Source organism: Cynocephalus volans, chromosome 10, assembly GCF_027409185.1.
Source record: "Cynocephalus volans isolate mCynVol1 chromosome 10, mCynVol1.pri, whole genome shotgun sequence".
Taxonomy (NCBI): Eukaryota; Metazoa; Chordata; class Mammalia; order Dermoptera; family Cynocephalidae; genus Cynocephalus; species Cynocephalus volans.
Window position 1 is genome coordinate 85,100,555 of NC_084469.1, and position 19,711 is coordinate 85,120,265.

A 19,711-nucleotide genomic window follows, 5' to 3' on the forward strand; every position below is an offset into this window, starting at 1 on the left:
CATGGCGGAAAGTGGGCAGGCAGCCGGTGGGTACAAGCAGATCACATGGCGAGAGGAAGCAAGAGAGAGAGATAGAGAGAGAAGGTGCCAGGGTCTTTTTAAGCAATGAGCTCTCGCGGGAACTAATAGAGTGAGAACTCACTCATTAATCCCCCTTCCCCCAGGGAGAGCATTAATCCATTCATGAAAGATCCGCTTCCATGACTCAATCAGTTTCCAACACTGCCACATTGGAGATCAAATTTCCACATGAGTTTTGGAGAAGACAACACATCCAAACTCCAACAGCAGTGAACAGAGAATGAGGGAAAGGAGACTTCAATTAGACATGCAGTATTTTATTTCTAAAAACCTGAAGCAAAATTTAACAAAATGTTATTATTGTTAAATCTAAACAATGATGGGTTCATAGCTGTTTATGTTTTTAAAAAGCTGTTATCACGATAAACAGAGGATATTATCCCACACACCAGTTTCTAGACAAAAAAAGCAAATTTGCGATTTCAATTATCAACAGGGTTGGGATTTGTTTGTTTTGTTTTTACTGAGGGGAGTGGTTTGAGATCTGCATTGAACCATGCAGTAGTTATTGTCCACCTATGGCTATTTAAATTAAAACTAACAGGGCTGCCCTGTGGCTCACTTGGGAGAGTGCGGTGCTGATAACACCAAGGCCACAGGTTTGGATCCCTATATAGGGATGACCGGTTCGCTCACTTGGAAGAGCATGGTGCTGACAACACCAAGTCAAGGGTTAAGATCCCCTTACTGGTCATCTTTTTAAAAAATTAATTAATTAATTAATTAATTAAAACTAACATTAAATAAAATTTAAAATCTGATTCTTCAGGTGCAGCACTTCACATTTCAAGTGCTCAGTAGCCATGTGTGGCTAGTGGCTGCAATACTAACACAGATTATGGAACATTCTCTTCATTAAAGACTTTGCAAGTGACTTTTCTGCAAATACTCTTCATCCTTCTTCTCTTTGTATTTGCATGAACCAAAGCAATCTGTGATTTGGAAGTTATAAGTGAGACAAGTAAATAAACAGTAAATTTTTAACCTTTCTGGAAAATAATAACTAATATAAAAAATTACTGAACCCACATATAAAGAACTGCACATTTATAGCACTTATATGTATAGGTTCATATCTAATGGCTAATATACAAAAAGTTTGATCACTGACAGATATTAGTTAGTAAATGTCTAATATTACTTAATAGGAGGAACCAACTGATGTTTAAAGTCAGGTAATGTCAGGAAACTCTCTGCCCAGATAGTCAGAACAATATAATTTCAAGCTTTTCAAATTACAAAGCAAAACAGACATGTATCTGGTAAAAAAATAATAATAATAATACTAAAATCTGTGGAAAGAAAAAACCTAATCACCACCCTATGCCCAACCCTTCACTTGTGATCCATTCTAATAGCACAGTGGTGCTCTTCTGCAACTTCATATTTGCCGATGCAAACTTATCAAAGCAGCAATATAAATATCTAGAGCATTTTTGTTTGTTGTTACCAGAGAGAACCATGTTATCCACTTTACTTTACCATATGCTCTTTTTCGCTTAGCAATATGTCATAGTAGACATCCCAATCCATCTATAGATTTAACTTTTTCCCAATCTCTTTCTGCATATACATTGAGATACATATACATATATACAAACAAACATATGTATGTATGTGTGTGTATACAGACATATGAGGGTACTTCAAAATGTTCATGGAAAGGTTCATATTCTTTTAATTCTATTTTTCCACAAACTTTTTGAAGTTCTCTCATGTGTGTGTGTATATGCATGCACACAGATATATAAAGGTACTTCAAAAAATTCACAGAAAAAGATTGTACTACCTTTTAATTCTATTTTTCCACTAACTTGGTTTTTACAAAATGGGCTATTATTCGGGCTAGGAAGGGGCAGGTGGCAGGCAGTTAGCAGCATTTTCTTGCTTTTTCCTTGTTAGTTTGTTTCTATGCACCCCACTCCCTTTCCCAACCCTTTCCTCTCCATAAGCACCTGAATCTCAGATAATCCATGTTAACTAACAAGACCTGGTATTCTTTCACACTTTTTCCACACTCATGAAATCATATACAGAAACTTTTATACATTCTTTTATTTTTTGTCATTGTCACTTTATTTCTGGTTTGGAATCACTATAAATTTACCAAAACAAATATCCTTATACATTAATTTCTCCAATTAGTGTTTTTCTTCTATGGGGAGTGTGTCAGAGAGGAACTGCTGTGCCAATAAGTATGTGTATTTTTGTGGGGGAAAGCAGTCTGGAGAAACATATTAGAACTACCTATTTTCACCAGCATTGTGTAAGAGTACCCTTTTCTTGCACTTATTCGATAGTAAAAGATATTATTCCTTGAAGTTTTGCCCATCTGATGGATATAAAGTGATCTCATTGACATTGTGTCTACTTTGACAACTACAAAAGTTTATACGTTCTCATCTATTTATTAGTCACCTAGATTTACCTTTTCTAGTAAGTGTACTTGCTTATACATTTCTTTTACCCACTTTCTCTGGAGTTTTGTTTTTTCCTTGTCAACTTCTAAGATCTCTCTCTATATTATAGATATTAACTATCCTTTTATTTGCATTAGACTTTTTTTAGGGGGTACAAATCTATTGTCATTTGATTTGGCTGATATCTTTTGCTACACAAGATTTTTTAAAATACAAACATGTCTATCTTTTCTGCTATAGGTTTTAAGTGACCTGTCATGATTTAAAAGGTCTTCTCTACTCTTACATTATACGGTTCCCAAGATTTTATTTTAAAAAAAAATTTTTACATGCATCTTTAATCCCCCTAGAATTTATTTTTAAGTATGGTGAGAGCTGGGGTCCAATACTATTTTCTTCCAGATTGAAGATTTTGCCAGCATCATTTATTAGATAAACCATTCTTCTCTCACTGAGTTGAATCCTGTCTTTTTGTTAGGATTTGTCTTTTTGATAGTCTATTTTGTTCCACTCAACTGGCTGTTCCCATACCAATGTCATATTAATTTGACCACAATGATTTTATAGTGGGTTTTCATATTGAAGCAAATCTTTATTCTTTTTCATACTTTTCTTGGCTATTTCTGGATATTTATTCTTCTATATAAACTTTATAATCATTTTATCTTAAATAAAATAAACCAAAATAATTTTATCTTAAATAAAATAAACAAAAAAAATTGTAGTGGTTCTAATTGGAAGTTCATCAAATTTGTGTGTTAATTTGGGGAGAAGACTTTTTATTCAAAATAAGTAATCCTATTTAAGAGCATTCTGTCTCTCCGTTTAGATCTTGATTTAGAATTTTTTTCATGTAAGTACTGCACCTTATTTGTTAACTGTGTTTATGTTTCATGTTTCTTTGGTCACAATCATTCATTCAACAAGTATTTTGCACCTCCTGTGTTCCAGACACTGTTCTGTATGGAGGATATTGATTTAAAAATACAGTCTCTGCCCAGGAATAGCTTATATATTGTTAAAGGTAACATTTTTCCTGTTTTCATTTTTAGGAGTTTATTTCCGATATAGTGAGAAAAGCTTTGATTTTGAATAGTTATCTTGAATCTCAGCAATTTACCAAATTCTTAATATTAGTGTTGTTTTAATAAGCATCTGTAGGTTTTCTGGAAATATTATCAACAAAAAAATATAGTTTCATCTCCTTTTCCAGGATTTGTATGATTTTATTTCTTTGTCCTATTTACTTCATTTTCGGGAAACTCCAAAATACTGTTAAGCAATACTAGTGATAGTGGGTATCACTAGCTAATCCTGATCTCTGAAGTCATTTTAGTGTTTCACAATTTAGAATATCTGCTATTGGTTTTTGGTAAATAGCCTTTTCATATTTAAACATACTTCTTCCCTATTTTATTTAGGTATATATTAGAAATGGCTTTTCCACATGTTAATATCCTTGTATGTTTTTTCTTCTCTGTTGATCTAATGAAGTGTTAATACCAAACCACTTTGCATTCTTGAAATAAACTTTTTTTTTTTTGGTCTTTTTCGTGACCAGCACTCAGCCAGTGAGTGCACCGGCCATTCCTATATAGGATCCAAACCCGCCGCGGGAGCGTCGCCGCGCTCCCAGCGCTGCAGCGCCGCACTCTCCCGAGTGCGCCACGGGCTCAGCCCTCTTGAAATAAACTTTAATTGGTCAAAGTTAATTATTGTTTTGCTACAATGTTAGGTTTTTCTACTTGTATTTTATTTAGAGATTTTCATTAATTCAGTACATGAGACTGATGTATTATTTTTTGTGTAATATTTAACGTCAGGTTTTAATATTAAATTTATGCTGAATTCAAACAATGAATTGTAGAGCTTCCATCTTCCACACCCACCAATCCCCTCCCCCGTCCCAACACACACACCCATTTTATAGAATTTGACTAATTCAAAGTATAGTCCACGGACCAGCAGCATGGGCATCACCTGGGAACTTGTTAGAAATGCAGAATCTTGGACCTTAATCCAGACCTGCAAAATCAGAATATGCGTCATTAACAAAATCTCTAAGTGAACCGTATGCACAGTGAGATTGAAGAAGCTCTGACCTAGAACAGTTTAAACACCATTAGAATATCTTCTTTAATGTGTCATATAGAAATCAGTTATGAAGACTTCTAGTCATTTTAACTTTTTATACTTATTTCAACCTATGCTAATTGGTATATTCAAGATTTCTACTTCTTGGGCCAGTTTTGGCATATTAAAAGAAATCATCTGTATCCCCAGATCTTTACAACTTTGTTGCCATAGTGTTGCATTCTTTTATTGGTATCTTAATCTCTTTCCTCATCTTATATATTATTACTTTGCCTCATTTTTCTTATCATCAAGCTTACAAAAGCTTTATTCATTTTCTTGATCTTTTCAAAGAAACAGCTCTTGGAGTCAATTAGATTAAAATCCTTCAAAGCTGAAAAGGGGGTGGGAGGCATCTTACAATGTGAACCATCACCATGGATAAGTTCAGCTTTGCTCTCCATTAACACCAAAATCATGTATACATGCAAATCTGAATTTCCAGGGACCAAAGCATTATGACAATACACGATTAACACCAATCTTTGATTCACAAATCACCATCTGAATAAAGGCCTACCTCCACCTAAATTGCCTTATGTGTACCTAATCACATTCTAAATGCCATCTATTGACTCACTGGTATACCTCATTAAATAATGCTTCCAGCATTGTATCTTGATATAGTTTATATGCCTTTCATACTCACTATTTCATTTGAGATTTATATTTTAAAGGGTCTAAGAAATAATCCTTTACTAAGGGGAATACAGTCTCTAACCGGACTTTCATGTACTGAGATCAGCTGGGGTCCTCAGAATGCCCTGTATCCCCAAAGGGCCATACAGGTGCCACCGGAGAGGGTGCGTCTTGAAGAGAGCAAAGAAAGCAAGTATTCTTCAAATAGAGGAAGAGGCATGAATTGAAATTTTAGCCACGAGCAGGTGTAGAATATGGAAGATTTTTAGATATTCATCCTAGACAGAAAAAATATGTAAAATGCATTAGCTTTTTTCCCCCTTTAATTGGGGAACCAAGGTTTTGTTTGTCCTTTTAAAAAAAACTATGAAAAACCTATTACTTAACACTTTCATTCCTTACCTTTGCAAATATTCTAATCAGATAAGGATTGCAAAAGCCAGATGACTGTTAAGCTTTTGCACTTAAATTGGCCTAAGTTTAAGATAACAGCTGCAAAAATATAAAGTGTACTTTATTAAATTTGGGATTTTCAGTTCACTGATAAACCAGTCTTATGTTGATCATTATGGAGCAGTTATTACAAAGATACTGCTGAAGCCCTTCACAAAATTAATTTTTAATCTTGTGCTGCAGACCAGAGATTTCCAATCTATAGTAATCTATTTTATAAGCATTCATAGAAGCAAGTACCTGAATAGTCTTTCTTTTGTGATATATTTAGTTCTCCTTTAAGTATCCAGACTAGAAACCATCTTAACCTAATATTCCTGGTAGTACTGTGTTTAGGACATTATTAACCTCCAATAAATAGTGCTGAGTATTGAAAAAGAGCAAATAATCCTCAATCCTTCCCACCTCAGAGAACTGATCAATTCACCTGCTTAATAATATTTTTCTCCACTAATCAAAATTTTCCACTTCTAAATCCCAAGATAGAAAGTGAATACCAGAGAGAAAATGGTATAAGTAAATGACATCATGTCCACTGCATTTAAAAATTTTGAAAATAAAACACTAAAGGCAGACCTTTTGACATTGAAATCTTACAGTCAGAAGAATGCTCACTATAAAGCAAATAAAAATAACTACAGTAAAATAATCTCAGTTTCTTAAGATTTTGAGTTCATTATTCAATTTCTTCTTCTGGGAACAAAGTCTAAACTTAAATCCAAAATATCCTGTAATAGCTTTCCTCTGACCTAACGTTCTAGAAAGATAAGACACATAATTGTTCCTATTTTTTTAAATGTCAGACTTGATATACAAAATACTCCCTGGAAAATCTTTCTTTCTGATGCAGTTTGGATGTGTTTTCCCCTCCAAAACTCATGTGGAAATTTGATCCCCAATGTGGCATTGTTGGAAACTGATTGAGTCATGGGGGCGGATCCCTCATGAAAGGATTAATAATCTCCCTGGGGGAGTGAGTTCTTGCTCTATTAGTTCCCCCGAGAGCTAACTGTTTAAAAGACCCTGGCACCTCCTCCCTCTCTCTCTCTCTCTCTCTCTCTCTCTTGCTTCTCTATTGCTTCCTCTCGCCATGTGATCTGCTTGTACCCACCGGCTGCCTGCCACTTTCTGCCATGAGTAGAAGCAGCCTGAGGCCCATGCCAGACGCAGCTGTCCCAGAATCGTAAGCCAAATAAACCTCTGTTCTTTATACATTACCCAGTCTCAGGTATTTCTGTCAACACAAAATAGCAACACAAAATGGACTAAAACGCTTTCAAATAATGCTTCTCTGAATTTTTTTTTTTTTTTTTTTTTTTTAACCACTCAGCATTCGACTCTATGCCTGAGTACTTATCATGGGAATTCAGCCCCCTCAATCTGGCAGTGGGGAGACATACCAGAAAAGTGAGCTTTATAGTAGAGGATAATATAAATCCAAAATGGATATATTCTATTTGGGAAACACTTGCTGGAAAAGTGAATGTGATTTAGGGAAGGCTTCCTGCAGGGTACCACACTTAAGCAGACTCTTGAATGGCAGACAGAGGATGACTTAGCTAAGAGAAGGGAAAGGAAGGGGGACCAAGCAGAAGGAACACCACGGGAAGAGACAGACAGAAAACAACAATGTTGGTAATGAGCAAGTTTTGTGTTAAGTACTTTGTAGAGTTTTCATGTTAAGGAGTTTTGACCTTATTCCTTAATATATGTTTATGTATTAATTCCTAAAACACTGAGGGGGTATTTTTTTCTGATGAAGGAAGAGAGGCACAAAAATTAAATAATTTATGTCAGGTCACACATCTAGGAAATAGTACAGCCAAGACTGGAACCCAGAACCAATCCCATACTCCTAAACTCTATAGTACTAGGCAGCTATGTAGAGGATGGGCTAAGGAGGCAGGACTGCAGAAAAGGTCTGTCTGCAATCTTACTGCAGTAGAGCAGGCAAAAATTGACAAGCACTCAATTAGAAGACAAGTAATACAGGATGGTGATCAGGCTATAGACTCTGGACTCAAGACTCCCTGGGTTAAAATGAAATTTTGGCCCCACAAACCTACCAGCTGTAATTGTAGACTTCTTACATGCCTTAGTTTCCCCATCTTTAAACTAGAAATAACAACATTATTTGATAGGATTTTTTGAGAATTAAATAAGATCATACACATAAAGTACATTTAACCCAGTAGCTAGGAGTTGGTGCTCAAAAAGTTAGCTGTTACTAAAATGCTACAGATGAAAGACAGTAATGCGCTTTTTGTATAAAAGGATATAAAAATTAGTAGGGTTTGAAGATTGATTTGGCCCCCGGTGGGGGGGGGGGTAACAAAAAAGTAGGCTGAGAACGGGCTGTTAGTTTGCCAGATAAGTTAGTAGGTAGATGGGGAGGCCACCAACTGCAATGAAGAAGCTGGTTTATGGGAAAAAAAAGAGATAACTTCCTCTCCTTCGAGCTTAAGGTATTAACAGGACATCTACACATAGATGCCCAGTAAACAACTGAACACAAATATGAACCTCAGGAAAGTGATCTAGACTAGGAGAGTCATTAGCAAATAGGTGATAATGAAATGAAAGTGTGTTATAACAGTAGGTCAAGGATATCATTTTGAAAAATATGGACATTTATTTTGGGTTAATATACAAAATGAAATGAAATCCAAATGACATGAAAATACAGAAAATTATTATTTAGTAATGTGAGAATGAAGAATGATTTCTGACATTCAGATAAACAGTATGTACCCAGTATTTAGAAAAATAAGGGTACTAAAAGAACATTTTGATCCCAAGCCATAAATATCAAATAAAGCCAAATAAATGCCCTACGTACACTCAGATTGAGGCAAAGACCTTACAAAGGTATGCTCAGAAAGACCAAAGTAAAAGGCCATTTTCTATAGCACTCTTTCTAAAGCATAATGAAAAGGTGTGCATCTCACAATTGTCCCAAGAATTATTCCCAGTGAAAAGCAATACATGGTAATGATCTGATGTCAGGATGCCAACTCCTCAGATTTCTTCTAAGTCATTTCATCCTAATATCCAAGATTTTGTTTCTGCAATAGTCAAAAAGCTAACATAGAACTGCTCTACCTATTTAGGAAAGCAGTATCAACGGACTTAACGTTCCTGTCACTTGCAGAACAAAGCTTTCTTTTAAAAACTAAATGGTTTACTGGGATTTAACAGTGTCCCATCATCAAACTCAAAATATGAAACATAAGCAGCCCACCAAATACAGCAATTCCAGCACAAGGAACCTGTGATACAACATCTACGGACCTGCAAATTTCCTATTTTTGTCTTCCATTGCTATGTAGATTCTACTGCAGTAGTGTTTTGGCATTTCAAATATGAAAATATGAAATATCTCAAGGTACTGCTTCCAGATGGGAGGTGGTAATATACGTTATCAGTATTTCTCTATAGGGAAGAAGTGCTGTTGATATTTCTGGCAGCACAATTTTGTGTGTGGACCTATGTCCACCTAACAACTGAGCATTTCTCATTCCTGCGCCACCCACCCACTCCCCGTCCCTGCCATAACAGGAGCACCCTCCATTATATAAAGACCTAGAACATAAAATAACAACTTTTATGTACCTCAGCCATTATTACACCTGCTAATTTTATTTCTAGAATGGTAAAAATGAACCAGACTATTATCTCCTCATAAACAGAGAAATTCTCACATTTTCTTTTTTGATACACACACCTAGATGCTGACATTAAGGACTAGAACCCTGGATGGTCAGTTTCCTTTGGAAAGACCTAATCAGCCTCCAGTTTACAAGTGCATATGTGATCACAAGGTGGACCCAGTACATTATTGACCCACCTCCAAACAGCAAAGACAAGACAAACCTATCAAAAAGTAGTTGTGATTCTCAACAAAGGACAAAGCCCATTCCCAGTTCCCAGGGGGGATATCAGACCTTGGTCTTGTTTTACCTGTGTAACTGGAAACAGGAGGCAGAAGAAAACAAGAGGGTATTAATTCAGACATGCTCTCCCTGTATCCACTCACACCTCTTCAACGTGAAAAGTGACAAGCGGCTGCAAATCCAGTTGGAAGAAACACCCAACACGTAACCACTACAGAAACAAAACCAGCAGAACCATTTCCACACACACACACACACACAATATTAAGTCTCAGATGCCCCTTTCTGCCTCTTGTTAGGGTGAATGCAGTGTTGGGGACACGAATATCCACAATGCAAAATGAAGGAAATAACAGAGAAGCATTCCCATTTTGGAAAGCTTCTCTCAGATAATATCCCACCACTGCCTCTTAAAACTAAAGAACTTTAAGTACTAACTTACTCCCATAAGGGACTAGTACAATTTCCTTGCCAGTCACATAAGCAGGAAACCACCTGGCCAGATCTGGAGATAAACCCTCAGAGCTGCTAACACCTTATTCAGGACTCTTTCTCACATATAACATTCAATATTATCATACAGATTACACAGCAGGGGCTAAAAACATAGCCAGAAGGACTCTTACTGAGTCCTGTGAAAAAAGGGATAGCTAGATACTACTGTTTCTGCCAATGCCATAAACACCTCTCAGGACTTGGAGATGAACAAAGGAGTTCTGTAGAATCTGTATCCCTAACACGGAGCAGGAAACAAATATTTGGGCAAGAAAATAAATGAGAAAGACAATTACAGATATCACAAATATCTTGTACACCAGTCTAATTTTTAATTAAAATGAGCAATCAGACATTGCACCCTTCAAGTCTATGACCAAGCTTAACAATGTTTGAGTGGCTTTATTAAATGAATGCTTGAAAGTACTCAATATTAAATTTAATTTACTTCATATTAATGTTTGCAAATACATTATTAGCAATTCTTAAATGTTTCAAATCAACCAACTTGAAGTACAGAAGGCTTGCTCTCAAATAACTCTTGGGAGGCCACATGAAGACTGAAAGAAGCCTATGACTTGAGTCCAAGTCTCTAACCAACAAGCACTATATTATCACTGGTGAACTCATATGAGGGAACTTCAAGATTGAGAGGTGCAGGCCCCTTCCTGATCCTGCCAGATGCATCGTAGTGTGACCCATGGCAAGGGCAGTAATAACCACCAAAATCTCCTGCATTTGCAATGGGTACACAACCAAGATGAGTGCAAACACCTATCAGGATAATCCATTCAGGTTTCTGTACTCGTTCTAAGTCATGCTGTGGATCTCTCAACTGGGATATTTCAACCGCAGCTTCCCGGTCAATTTCCTTCTTGGTTCTATGGCGTACAAACAGGGGTTTGCCTCTCCATTTGAAAGACATGTTCTTGCCTTCTGGAATATCAGATAACTTGATTTCGATTTTCGACATGGCCAACACATCCGCAGAAGCACTCATGCTGGAAACAAACTGGGTGACAATATTCTTAGCAGCATATGCAACACCCACAGTAGCTGTTGCACTTATCAAATAGGAGAAACCTCTTCTAGCCTCGCTGCTCTCTTTTGAAGACTTTGTACTATCTAAAACTTCAGTGCGACGGTAGTCAGAGAAGTCAGGCACTTTGATGTCTGTATGGGAGTAACGAACAGAAGCAGGGACTGCAAGACAAACAAAAGTTAAAAAACACAATTAGATGAGTAGCCTGAAAAGGGTATCACCAGGAAAGAGAACTTTATGGATTTACAAGCAAGATATCAAATTCTAAAAATGTGAAATATGTCACTCACAGGTCTCAGAAATAGTCAAATTGGCAGTGATAGCATATAAAATATTAAAAATGAAATGAATTCAACCACAACCTGTCATATCAGTAGGAAATCACAAGGTAATACTTGTAAATTGAGCTCCTGCTGGTTGAACAGTGCTGATTTAGGATTCATATCTCGATGCATCAAGTTTAAAAAGTTAAAAGCACAATAAACAGCAATATTTCAAAATTTCTAAAAATTCAACTGCCAAACATGCTATACTATCATGCTAAACACCTTTCATTCTCTGGATTAGAAGGAACCCTAAAACTTATCTAGTATACTCAGTAAGTTGATATGTGACCATCTTACTAAGGCAACTGTCTCATCTTATATTCCTTTCTATGTGCTCTCTGCTTCAAATTCATAAAATACTAATTACATGATAATAAACATTCTGAACTGCTAGTGTAACTTCAGTTGCAGAAAATTTACGGATTTCTATTTTGAACGTAGGGTATAAATTAGTATTACTTTAACTTCAAATAAAACCACTAATAGGCAGAAAAGGAAACCCTTATCAGAATAGGCAGCTCTCAAAATAAAATGAAATCTGCAAAAGAACTAATTATTTCAACGTAGCAAGGATGAAGGTTTGGGTCACTCCACCAGGCAAAGAACCACGACCCCGCTGAGCTGTTCACTAAAGGCAAAGGGAATACAGAATGGGTAGTAGAAGAGGGAAGTTAATAAATACCAGCTTCGACCACATGACCAGTTACAGAAACAAGGATTGTAATTGTTCTCCCTGTTGTGTCAAAAATATGTCTCTATGTGTATATACTGTACACATATTAAGCAATTATCTTTGTTTTTGTTCCTCTTGTTCTCTGTCATGTACCATGAGACTTACTGACTTTATACCAGCATTTAAATGTTGTTAACCTTACTTCATAGTATTTGCAATTTTAAGTTATGGGATATTGGGAGAAGGGTAAATATCATTTAAGGACTTTACCTTTTTCTTCTTGGAAAGGGATTAATGTGTTTCTGGTTGTATGCAGGATAATGTATCATGTTAGGCGAAACTATTATGTTATTGTACCATTTGAAAATTAAGTGTGATTTAAGGAGATAGTATAGACACCAAGTTGACAAGGGGTGGACTTGTGAAGGTTAATTCTAGATGTCAACTTGATTAGATGAAGGAATGCTGAGAAACCTGGTAAAGCAATCTTTTCAGGTGTGTCCATGAGGGTGTTTCCAGCAGGGATTAGTGTGAGAGTCTGAGTGGCCTGGGTGTGAAAGACCCACCCTCAGTGTGGGTGGCAACCATCCAATTCACTGGGGGTCCAGAGAGAACAAAAGACAGAGGAAACAGGTGAAGCTCTCTCTCAATCTGCTGGCGCTGGTATACACTCTTCGCTCCTGTCCATGGACATCAGAGCTTGAGATTCTTCAGCTTTTGGGTTCCAGAACTTACACCAAGGACACCATCCGCTTCCCTGGCCCTGAGGCTGAGAAGGACTGAGTTGTCCCAGAGGACAGACCTGGGGTGCAGCTGCCCTCGGGAACCTACTCCCTGCATCCCACCTACTACGGCTGGAGCAGCCCCAAGTGTGGTTCCTGCAGCAGCCCTGAAGAGGAGAGGCCCGAAACCTCGGTGGCATTCAAGTTGTGTTAGGTCTGCAGGCCAGCGGGATGTGAGAGCAGTGGAAGCATGGCAGCCTCCACCCAGATTCCAGAGGATGTATGGAAAAGCCTGGGGGCCCAGGCAGAGACCTGCCGTGAGGGAGGAGCCACCACAGAGGCCATCTACTAGAGCAATGCCAAGCAGGAAAGTGGGGTCAGAGCCCCCACAGAGAGCCCCCACCAGGGAAATGTCTAGAAGAGCCAAAACAGCGGGCCTTCCTCCAGGACCCTGGAACTGCAGGGCTACTAGTAACGTGCAACACTGGCCTGGAAAAGCTGCAGGCACCAGTGCAGCTCAATGGGCTCTGCCTGGCAGAGATGGAGTAAGGCTGCCCAACGCTTTGGGGGCCCAGATGCCCAACTGTGCCCAGGATACAGGACTTGGAGTCAAAGGACATTATTTTGGAGCTTTAAGACATAATGTCTGCCCTGCTGGGTTTTGGACTTGTTTGGGGCCTGTGCTTCCTTTCTTCTGGCCTATTCCTCCCTTTTGGAATGGGAATGTATACCCAATGTCTGTTCCACCATTGTATCTTGGCAGTAGATAAATTTGGTTTTGACTTTTACAGGTTCACAGCTGGAAGAACTTTTGCTTTCAGTCTCGGAGAAGACTTTGGACTTTGGATTTTTAAGTTGGTGGTGGAGCAAGCTAAGACTTTTGGGACTACTGGGATAGAATGATTGTATTTTGTACGTAAGAGTGACATGAGTTTTGGGAGGCCAGGGGTGGAATGATGGAGTTTGGATGTGTTGTCCCCTCCAAAACTCATGTGGAAATTTGAGCTCCAATGTGGCAGTGTTGGAAACCGATTGAGTCAAGAGGGCAGATCCTTCATGAATGGATTAATGCTCTCCCTGGGGGAGGGGGAATTAATGAGTGAGTTCTTGCTCTATTAGTTCCCGTGAGAGCTCGTTGCCTAAAACGACCCTGGCACCTTCTCTCTCTTGCTTCCTCTCGCCATGTGATCTGCTTGTACCCGTCAGCTGCCTGTCACTTTCCACCATGAGTAGAAGCAGCCTGAGGCCCGTGCCAGATGCAGCTGTCCCAGAATCATAAGCCAAATAAACCTCTGTTCTTTATAAATTACCCAGTCTCAGGTATTCTGTTCTAGCAACACAAAATGGACTAAAACAGAAAATTGTGGTAGAGAAGCAGACAGCATGCAATGGTGGAGCCCAGCAACCATTACCCCTAGGGACCCATTAGCAAAATTTTTGCTTCCTGTCCCCACAACTTTATGCTCTGCTGGTCTAGAGGTCTTAGTTCCAGAGGGAGGAATGCTTCCATCAGGAAACACAAAAATGATCCCATTGAACTGGAAGTTAAGGCTGCCACCTGGCCACTTTGGGCTCCTCCAGCCTCTGAATCAAGAGGCTAAGAAAGGAGTTACTGTGTTGGCTGGGGTGATTGACCCAGACTACCAAGGGGAAGTTGGACTACTACTTCACAATGGAGGTAAGGAAGATTATAATATCTGGAAAACAGGAGATCCCTTAGGACGTCTCTTAGTACTACCATGCCCTGTGATTAAGGTCAATGGAAAATTACAACAACCAAATCCAGGCAAGACTACAAATGGCCCAGACTCTTCAGGGATGAAGGTTTGGGTCACTCCACCAGGTAAAGAACCACGACCCGCTGAGGTACTCGCAGAAGGCAAAGGGAATATAGAATGGGTAGTAGAAGAAGGAAGTTATAAATTACCCAGTCTCAGGTATTCTGTTATAGCAACGCAAAACAGACTAAAACACTAGTATACCCAGTAAGTTGATATGTGACCATCTTATTAAGGCAACTGTCTCATCTTATATTCCTTTCTATGTGCTCTCTGCTTCAAATTCATAAAATACTAATTACAAGATAATAAACATTCTGAACTGCTAGTGTAACTTCAGTTGCAGAAAATTCACAGATTTTTATTTTAGAATCTAGGGTATAAATTAGTATTACTTTAACTTCAAATAAAACCACTAATAGGCAGAAAAGGAAACCCTTATCAGAATAGGCAGCTCTCAAAATAAAATGAAATCTGCAAAAGAACTAATCATTTCAATGTAGCAAGAAAAAAAAAAAAAAACCCAGCAAAATTTTCATATATCCCCCTCTTCAGTGAAAGTCAATAGATTTTAAAGTAGCAGAAGCATTATTTTTCTTTTTCACTGTGGTGGGTCCCTCAAGTGGGACACTTCTACTGCAGGCTATAAAGTAGGCCAAATGTTTATGTCAAATGAATGTTAAACAAACAATTACTGTCTACACCATTCTTTGGGAGCAAGCAGTTTGTTCATATAAAAGATATGTCTTTCTCTTCCATACCCATTTTTAAATGTCTGACAAAAACACTAATTTACCCATACCACTTTTAAATGTTTCAGGAAGCAAATCTCTTTGCAAACTGTATATTCATTTTAGGAAATTTGCCACAAGGTTTCCTTTTTTAAAAAGGGGATACAAAAAATTCCTCACTTTTAAAAAATGTGTTGTTTCCAAAAGAAAGATGAACTTATAAAATGCATTTTCATTATAATAAACTGCAATTCTATCTTGGTCTACTAGGCTGTCTCATCCTAGCATACTTCCTTGAGAAGTCAAACATTCAAGTACCCAACACTTTAATTGCTTTCCACATGGTTCTCAGGTCAGTAACTTTACGGATGGTTCTCAGGTCAGTAACTTTACGGAAGTCACAAGTTTTCATAAATAATGAAACATATTAAAATCAATCTATGTTCTTTTCTGACTATCCTAACCATTTTTTGGAGGGGTCCAGGACACAGATAGTGTCAACTTAAAATTTAACATTTATGGCTTCGTGAAATCAAAGTGACATTACATCACCTAATACTCTACCTAATGCTAACCTGGCAATGTAGATCAGCATTTGGAAACAAACATAAATTACTTTCCCCTAGCATTGTCTAGAATTACACAGAAAAGATGTGTCTCATATCTAAGAGATAAAGAAAGCAAAGCTCATACATTTAAATTAAAAACAATATCCACAACTTTTAAACAGTACACAAGGAAATGTGCAAGAACACTAAATAGAATGGCTTTGCCATTTTCATTCAGAGTTGATTGCCAAAGAAATCCTGCTATTTACTCCCACTCTATCTAGTAGGTTACACTTTACTGGGCTACACCACCAAGAACCCCTTAAGAAATTAAACTGCCATGCTGCAAACATCATTCTCTAAATAATTTACATGATCTGTATTAGGTCTAAGTTTTAGTAGTAAGGATGTTAGATTTAGTTCTAACCTAAAGCAAAATCAGATAATTAGGGAAATATCATCTAGAAATAAAGAAAATTTAAGGCATTTTAACAGAAGACATGGTGTTTATTTTAGGATTAGCTGTGATATGCCTTGGAAATCTTCCACATGAAACAGATGCTACCATAGTGCAACATTCCTCCCCAACTCAAGGATCTTCTTCTCCTGATCCAACCCCTCCCATCCCATTCTACCACTACCCATTTTTCCACAAACCACCTAGACAGGAGATTTTAATGTAAACTTAAGCTACAAGCTGAAGACGTGATTACAGAAAAAAGGGTTCTGCCTTACAGCTCTACATTATTTGCCTGTCTTTGGAAAAATATTTTTATAAGGCAGGTAAGCCTACAATTTTTAGAAGAAAGCCTTTAGCTATTTGAAAAATTCCAAAGATTTTTTCACCTTTGCTATTGAAACTTCTCCCCTTCTTTTTTCTCACCTCCAGGTCCCAAGAATAGGCTTGGAATGGGCTGGGGTACTCCACTCCTGAACAGTTTTTCCAAAACCCACTGGTGCTCCTTAACAAACATTGATTTCCAAATATTTTGCAGTAACAATTTACAAAATTCGAAGTTGTGGGAGATAGAAAAATAAAGTAAACATCCTCTTAAGACATGCCCTTAAGCTTAAGGTCAGGGGAATCACCAATAAATGCACATCAGAGTGTGGTATTATGTGCTATAAAGACACAAAGAAATCAGCAAATATAAAGTTTTACTGACCTGATCCAGAATTGAAATTGAAAGGATAGGTAAGACTTGGACATGTGGAAAACTGAGTGGGAAGATCATTACAAGTGTATAGAATAGGGTGAATGAAGGCACAGCAAAAAGAGCAGAGGCAACTTGGTTACTGTGTAGAAGGATAACAAACTCAACTGTCAAGGAGGCCAGGTAGGCAACACAATGAAACAAGTAGGCCTAATGACTACTGTGCCAAACTTGAGAGTACTTGCCCCAACTACCGAGGCAGCCAGTACCCAGCACACTAGAGACTTTTCTCATGTGGAAACTAGAGCCCAGTTTTGCCAACGTCCAACGTTTCAAGAGAACGCCAGAAATTGTCCCAGTTATTTAAACTACGCAGTCAGCCTTCAGCCACACTGCTATAGGTGGCTATTTAACGACCTTCATTCAATACAGAGCACGTAAAAAGAGAGATGGAAGACAAGGCACAGAAGATAAACTGGGATCTTCTGACAGAGGCTGTGGAACAGCTCCTCGGAAGAGGCCCTGGCTAAGACAATCATTTTTGTCATATCCACGCTGTCACGTCCACACCATATATCCTTGTGCAAGTCATTTTACCTTCTGTAGTCTGTTTTCTCATCTGTATAATGGGAATATCGTCAAACTCCACCTGTTCTTCTTGAGAATTAAACTGATTATGTTGTGAAAACCCTGCTTCCCCCAGTGCCTGAAAACACTGCTGACACTCTACACTGTTAACTGACCCAGTGTGTTATTGTTTTATGGAGTTTTTGAAAGCGGGTGGAGGTTGTGAAGGAGGGCACTAAAAGGATCAATAGTGGTAAAGAGAACTTTCCAATTATTAATAACTAAGTACCCAAACTATGCTAATAGCTTTACATAGAATGTTTCCTCACGCATCCCTAAAGAAGTGGTATAACCATGAATCAATTTCGAAAGTGAGATAAAACGTTTAGTAACTTGCCCAAGGTCAAACGACCTGTAAGCAACAAAAATCTGTCAGACCTTTGCTGGCAGCAGTCGGACTCGAGCTCCTGAATTTAACCGAGGCGATACGAAGTTTGGCCTATGAGTGGGAGCCCAGACAGCCACCAACTCCCACAGAGGCCTGGAATGCCAGTGGAGCATCACTTGAGACCGCCCAACCCAGCGGCGTCCAGACACAGGTGAGGACGCTGAGGTCTGGGGAGGTACAGGGCAATGCCCAAGGTCGCCCCAGCCCAACCACCTCATTCTCCCAAATAGGGCTCCGCTCCATTTTCCCTCATACTCCCGCCCTCCTCGGCTGTTCCCTGGGTCCATGGCCAGAGGAAGCGAGAAAGAGGAGACCCCTTAGCCTCCGGTCGCTCCCCTCAGCCCGGCTCACCATTAAGGCCCACGGAGGCGACCAAAGGACGGCTCGCGGCCTGGCCACTCAGCGACTCCCGGCACAGGAAGGGCCGCTTCACGTCCAGCACAGGCGGCTCCGGGGTGGCGGGCACCGCGGCCTGCACAAGGGGCCGCAGCGCGCCCGCCACCCCGCGGGACGTGGCAGACAGAACGGGCGCGAAAGGGCCCGAGCGGGCAGCGACCGACAACATGGCGACAGCTGCTCAACCGCCAAGGCGGTCACAGGGACGACCTTCTGCCCACAGCGCAGGCGTGAAAGGCGCAAGAGGCGCAGGACCCGTGACGTCAGAGCGCCCGCCAAAGCGCAGTCCTGCAGGGCGGGTAAACCTGGAGAGGCGTAGCGGAAGGGGCGGGGCTACGTGCTCACTCTGAGATCCGGGCGGGGAGCAGGAGGAGGGGCTTGCCGTTCCACCTGTCAGTCCAGCCGCCTCGTGGTCTGTATCCCGGGCTCTGCCCAGAAGAAAGGACGCAATAGAAGTCCCCAGGAATGTCCCGGAATGCTTAAATGGGGATAATAGTTCCTTCCATATATATATTATATATAAATATGTAAGTATATTTCTCACCTAGAATACTGTCCAGCACATAGTAACCACTATGTCAGTGTCTGCTATAATGATTTTTATTATCATCACGTAACAACAACAAAAAGTCCAGGGACCTGTGTGCAAAGCTTAATAATGATAATGATAGTGACTTAGGTTTGTTACGCACCTACTTTTGTATGAGGTTTTGTGCTTTACCCGCATTCTTTCATTTATAATAAAGGAATCTATGAAGTAACAGCTATTATTATCAGCATTTTTACGGATGAAGAAACTGATGTTTAGAGAGATTCTTTGTCCAGAACCGAATAGCCAGCAAGCAGTGAAGCAGGGTAGTCTGTCTCCATCACCACTGTTTCCTCAACTAAGATTTTAGGGGGTGGGTCCCTAAATCACTTTCCATCACATGGTGAGAAAGTTATTCTTTTTTTTTTGCTTTTCTTTCAGTCCTTCTGATTGCACCAATGAGAAAGTCTCAGTTTGGTGCTAACATCTTTAATTCCTCTCTACATTTGCTGACCTCCACTTTTAACAAAATAGATCTTGAGTTAGAAGCCCTTAGTAGGCAACTGGATTTAGAGAGATTTAATAATATTGTTTGCTTTTATGGAATTTATTTTCTAACAATATTGTTTTTAATACTATACTATAGTGTGATAAAGTTTTTCATTTATTTAGGTCAAAAGTTA

General features: G+C 39.0%; 1 protein-coding gene across 1 annotated transcript; it reads right to left on the reverse strand.

Moving 5' to 3' along the window:
• Positions 1 to 10,422: 10,422 nt before the first annotated feature.
• Positions 10,423 to 18,723, reverse strand: LOC134387968 (cytochrome b-c1 complex subunit Rieske, mitochondrial). The gene is made up of 2 exons (XM_063110645.1): positions 18,455 to 18,723; positions 10,423 to 11,317 (listed from the first exon to the last, which is right to left on the reverse strand). Exons 1-2 carry the CDS (start codon positions 18,666 to 18,668, stop codon positions 10,707 to 10,709), a joined length of 825 nt encoding a protein of 274 aa, XP_062966715.1. The 5' UTR covers positions 18,669 to 18,723; the 3' UTR covers positions 10,423 to 10,706.
• Positions 18,724 to 19,711: the final 988 nt, after the last annotated feature.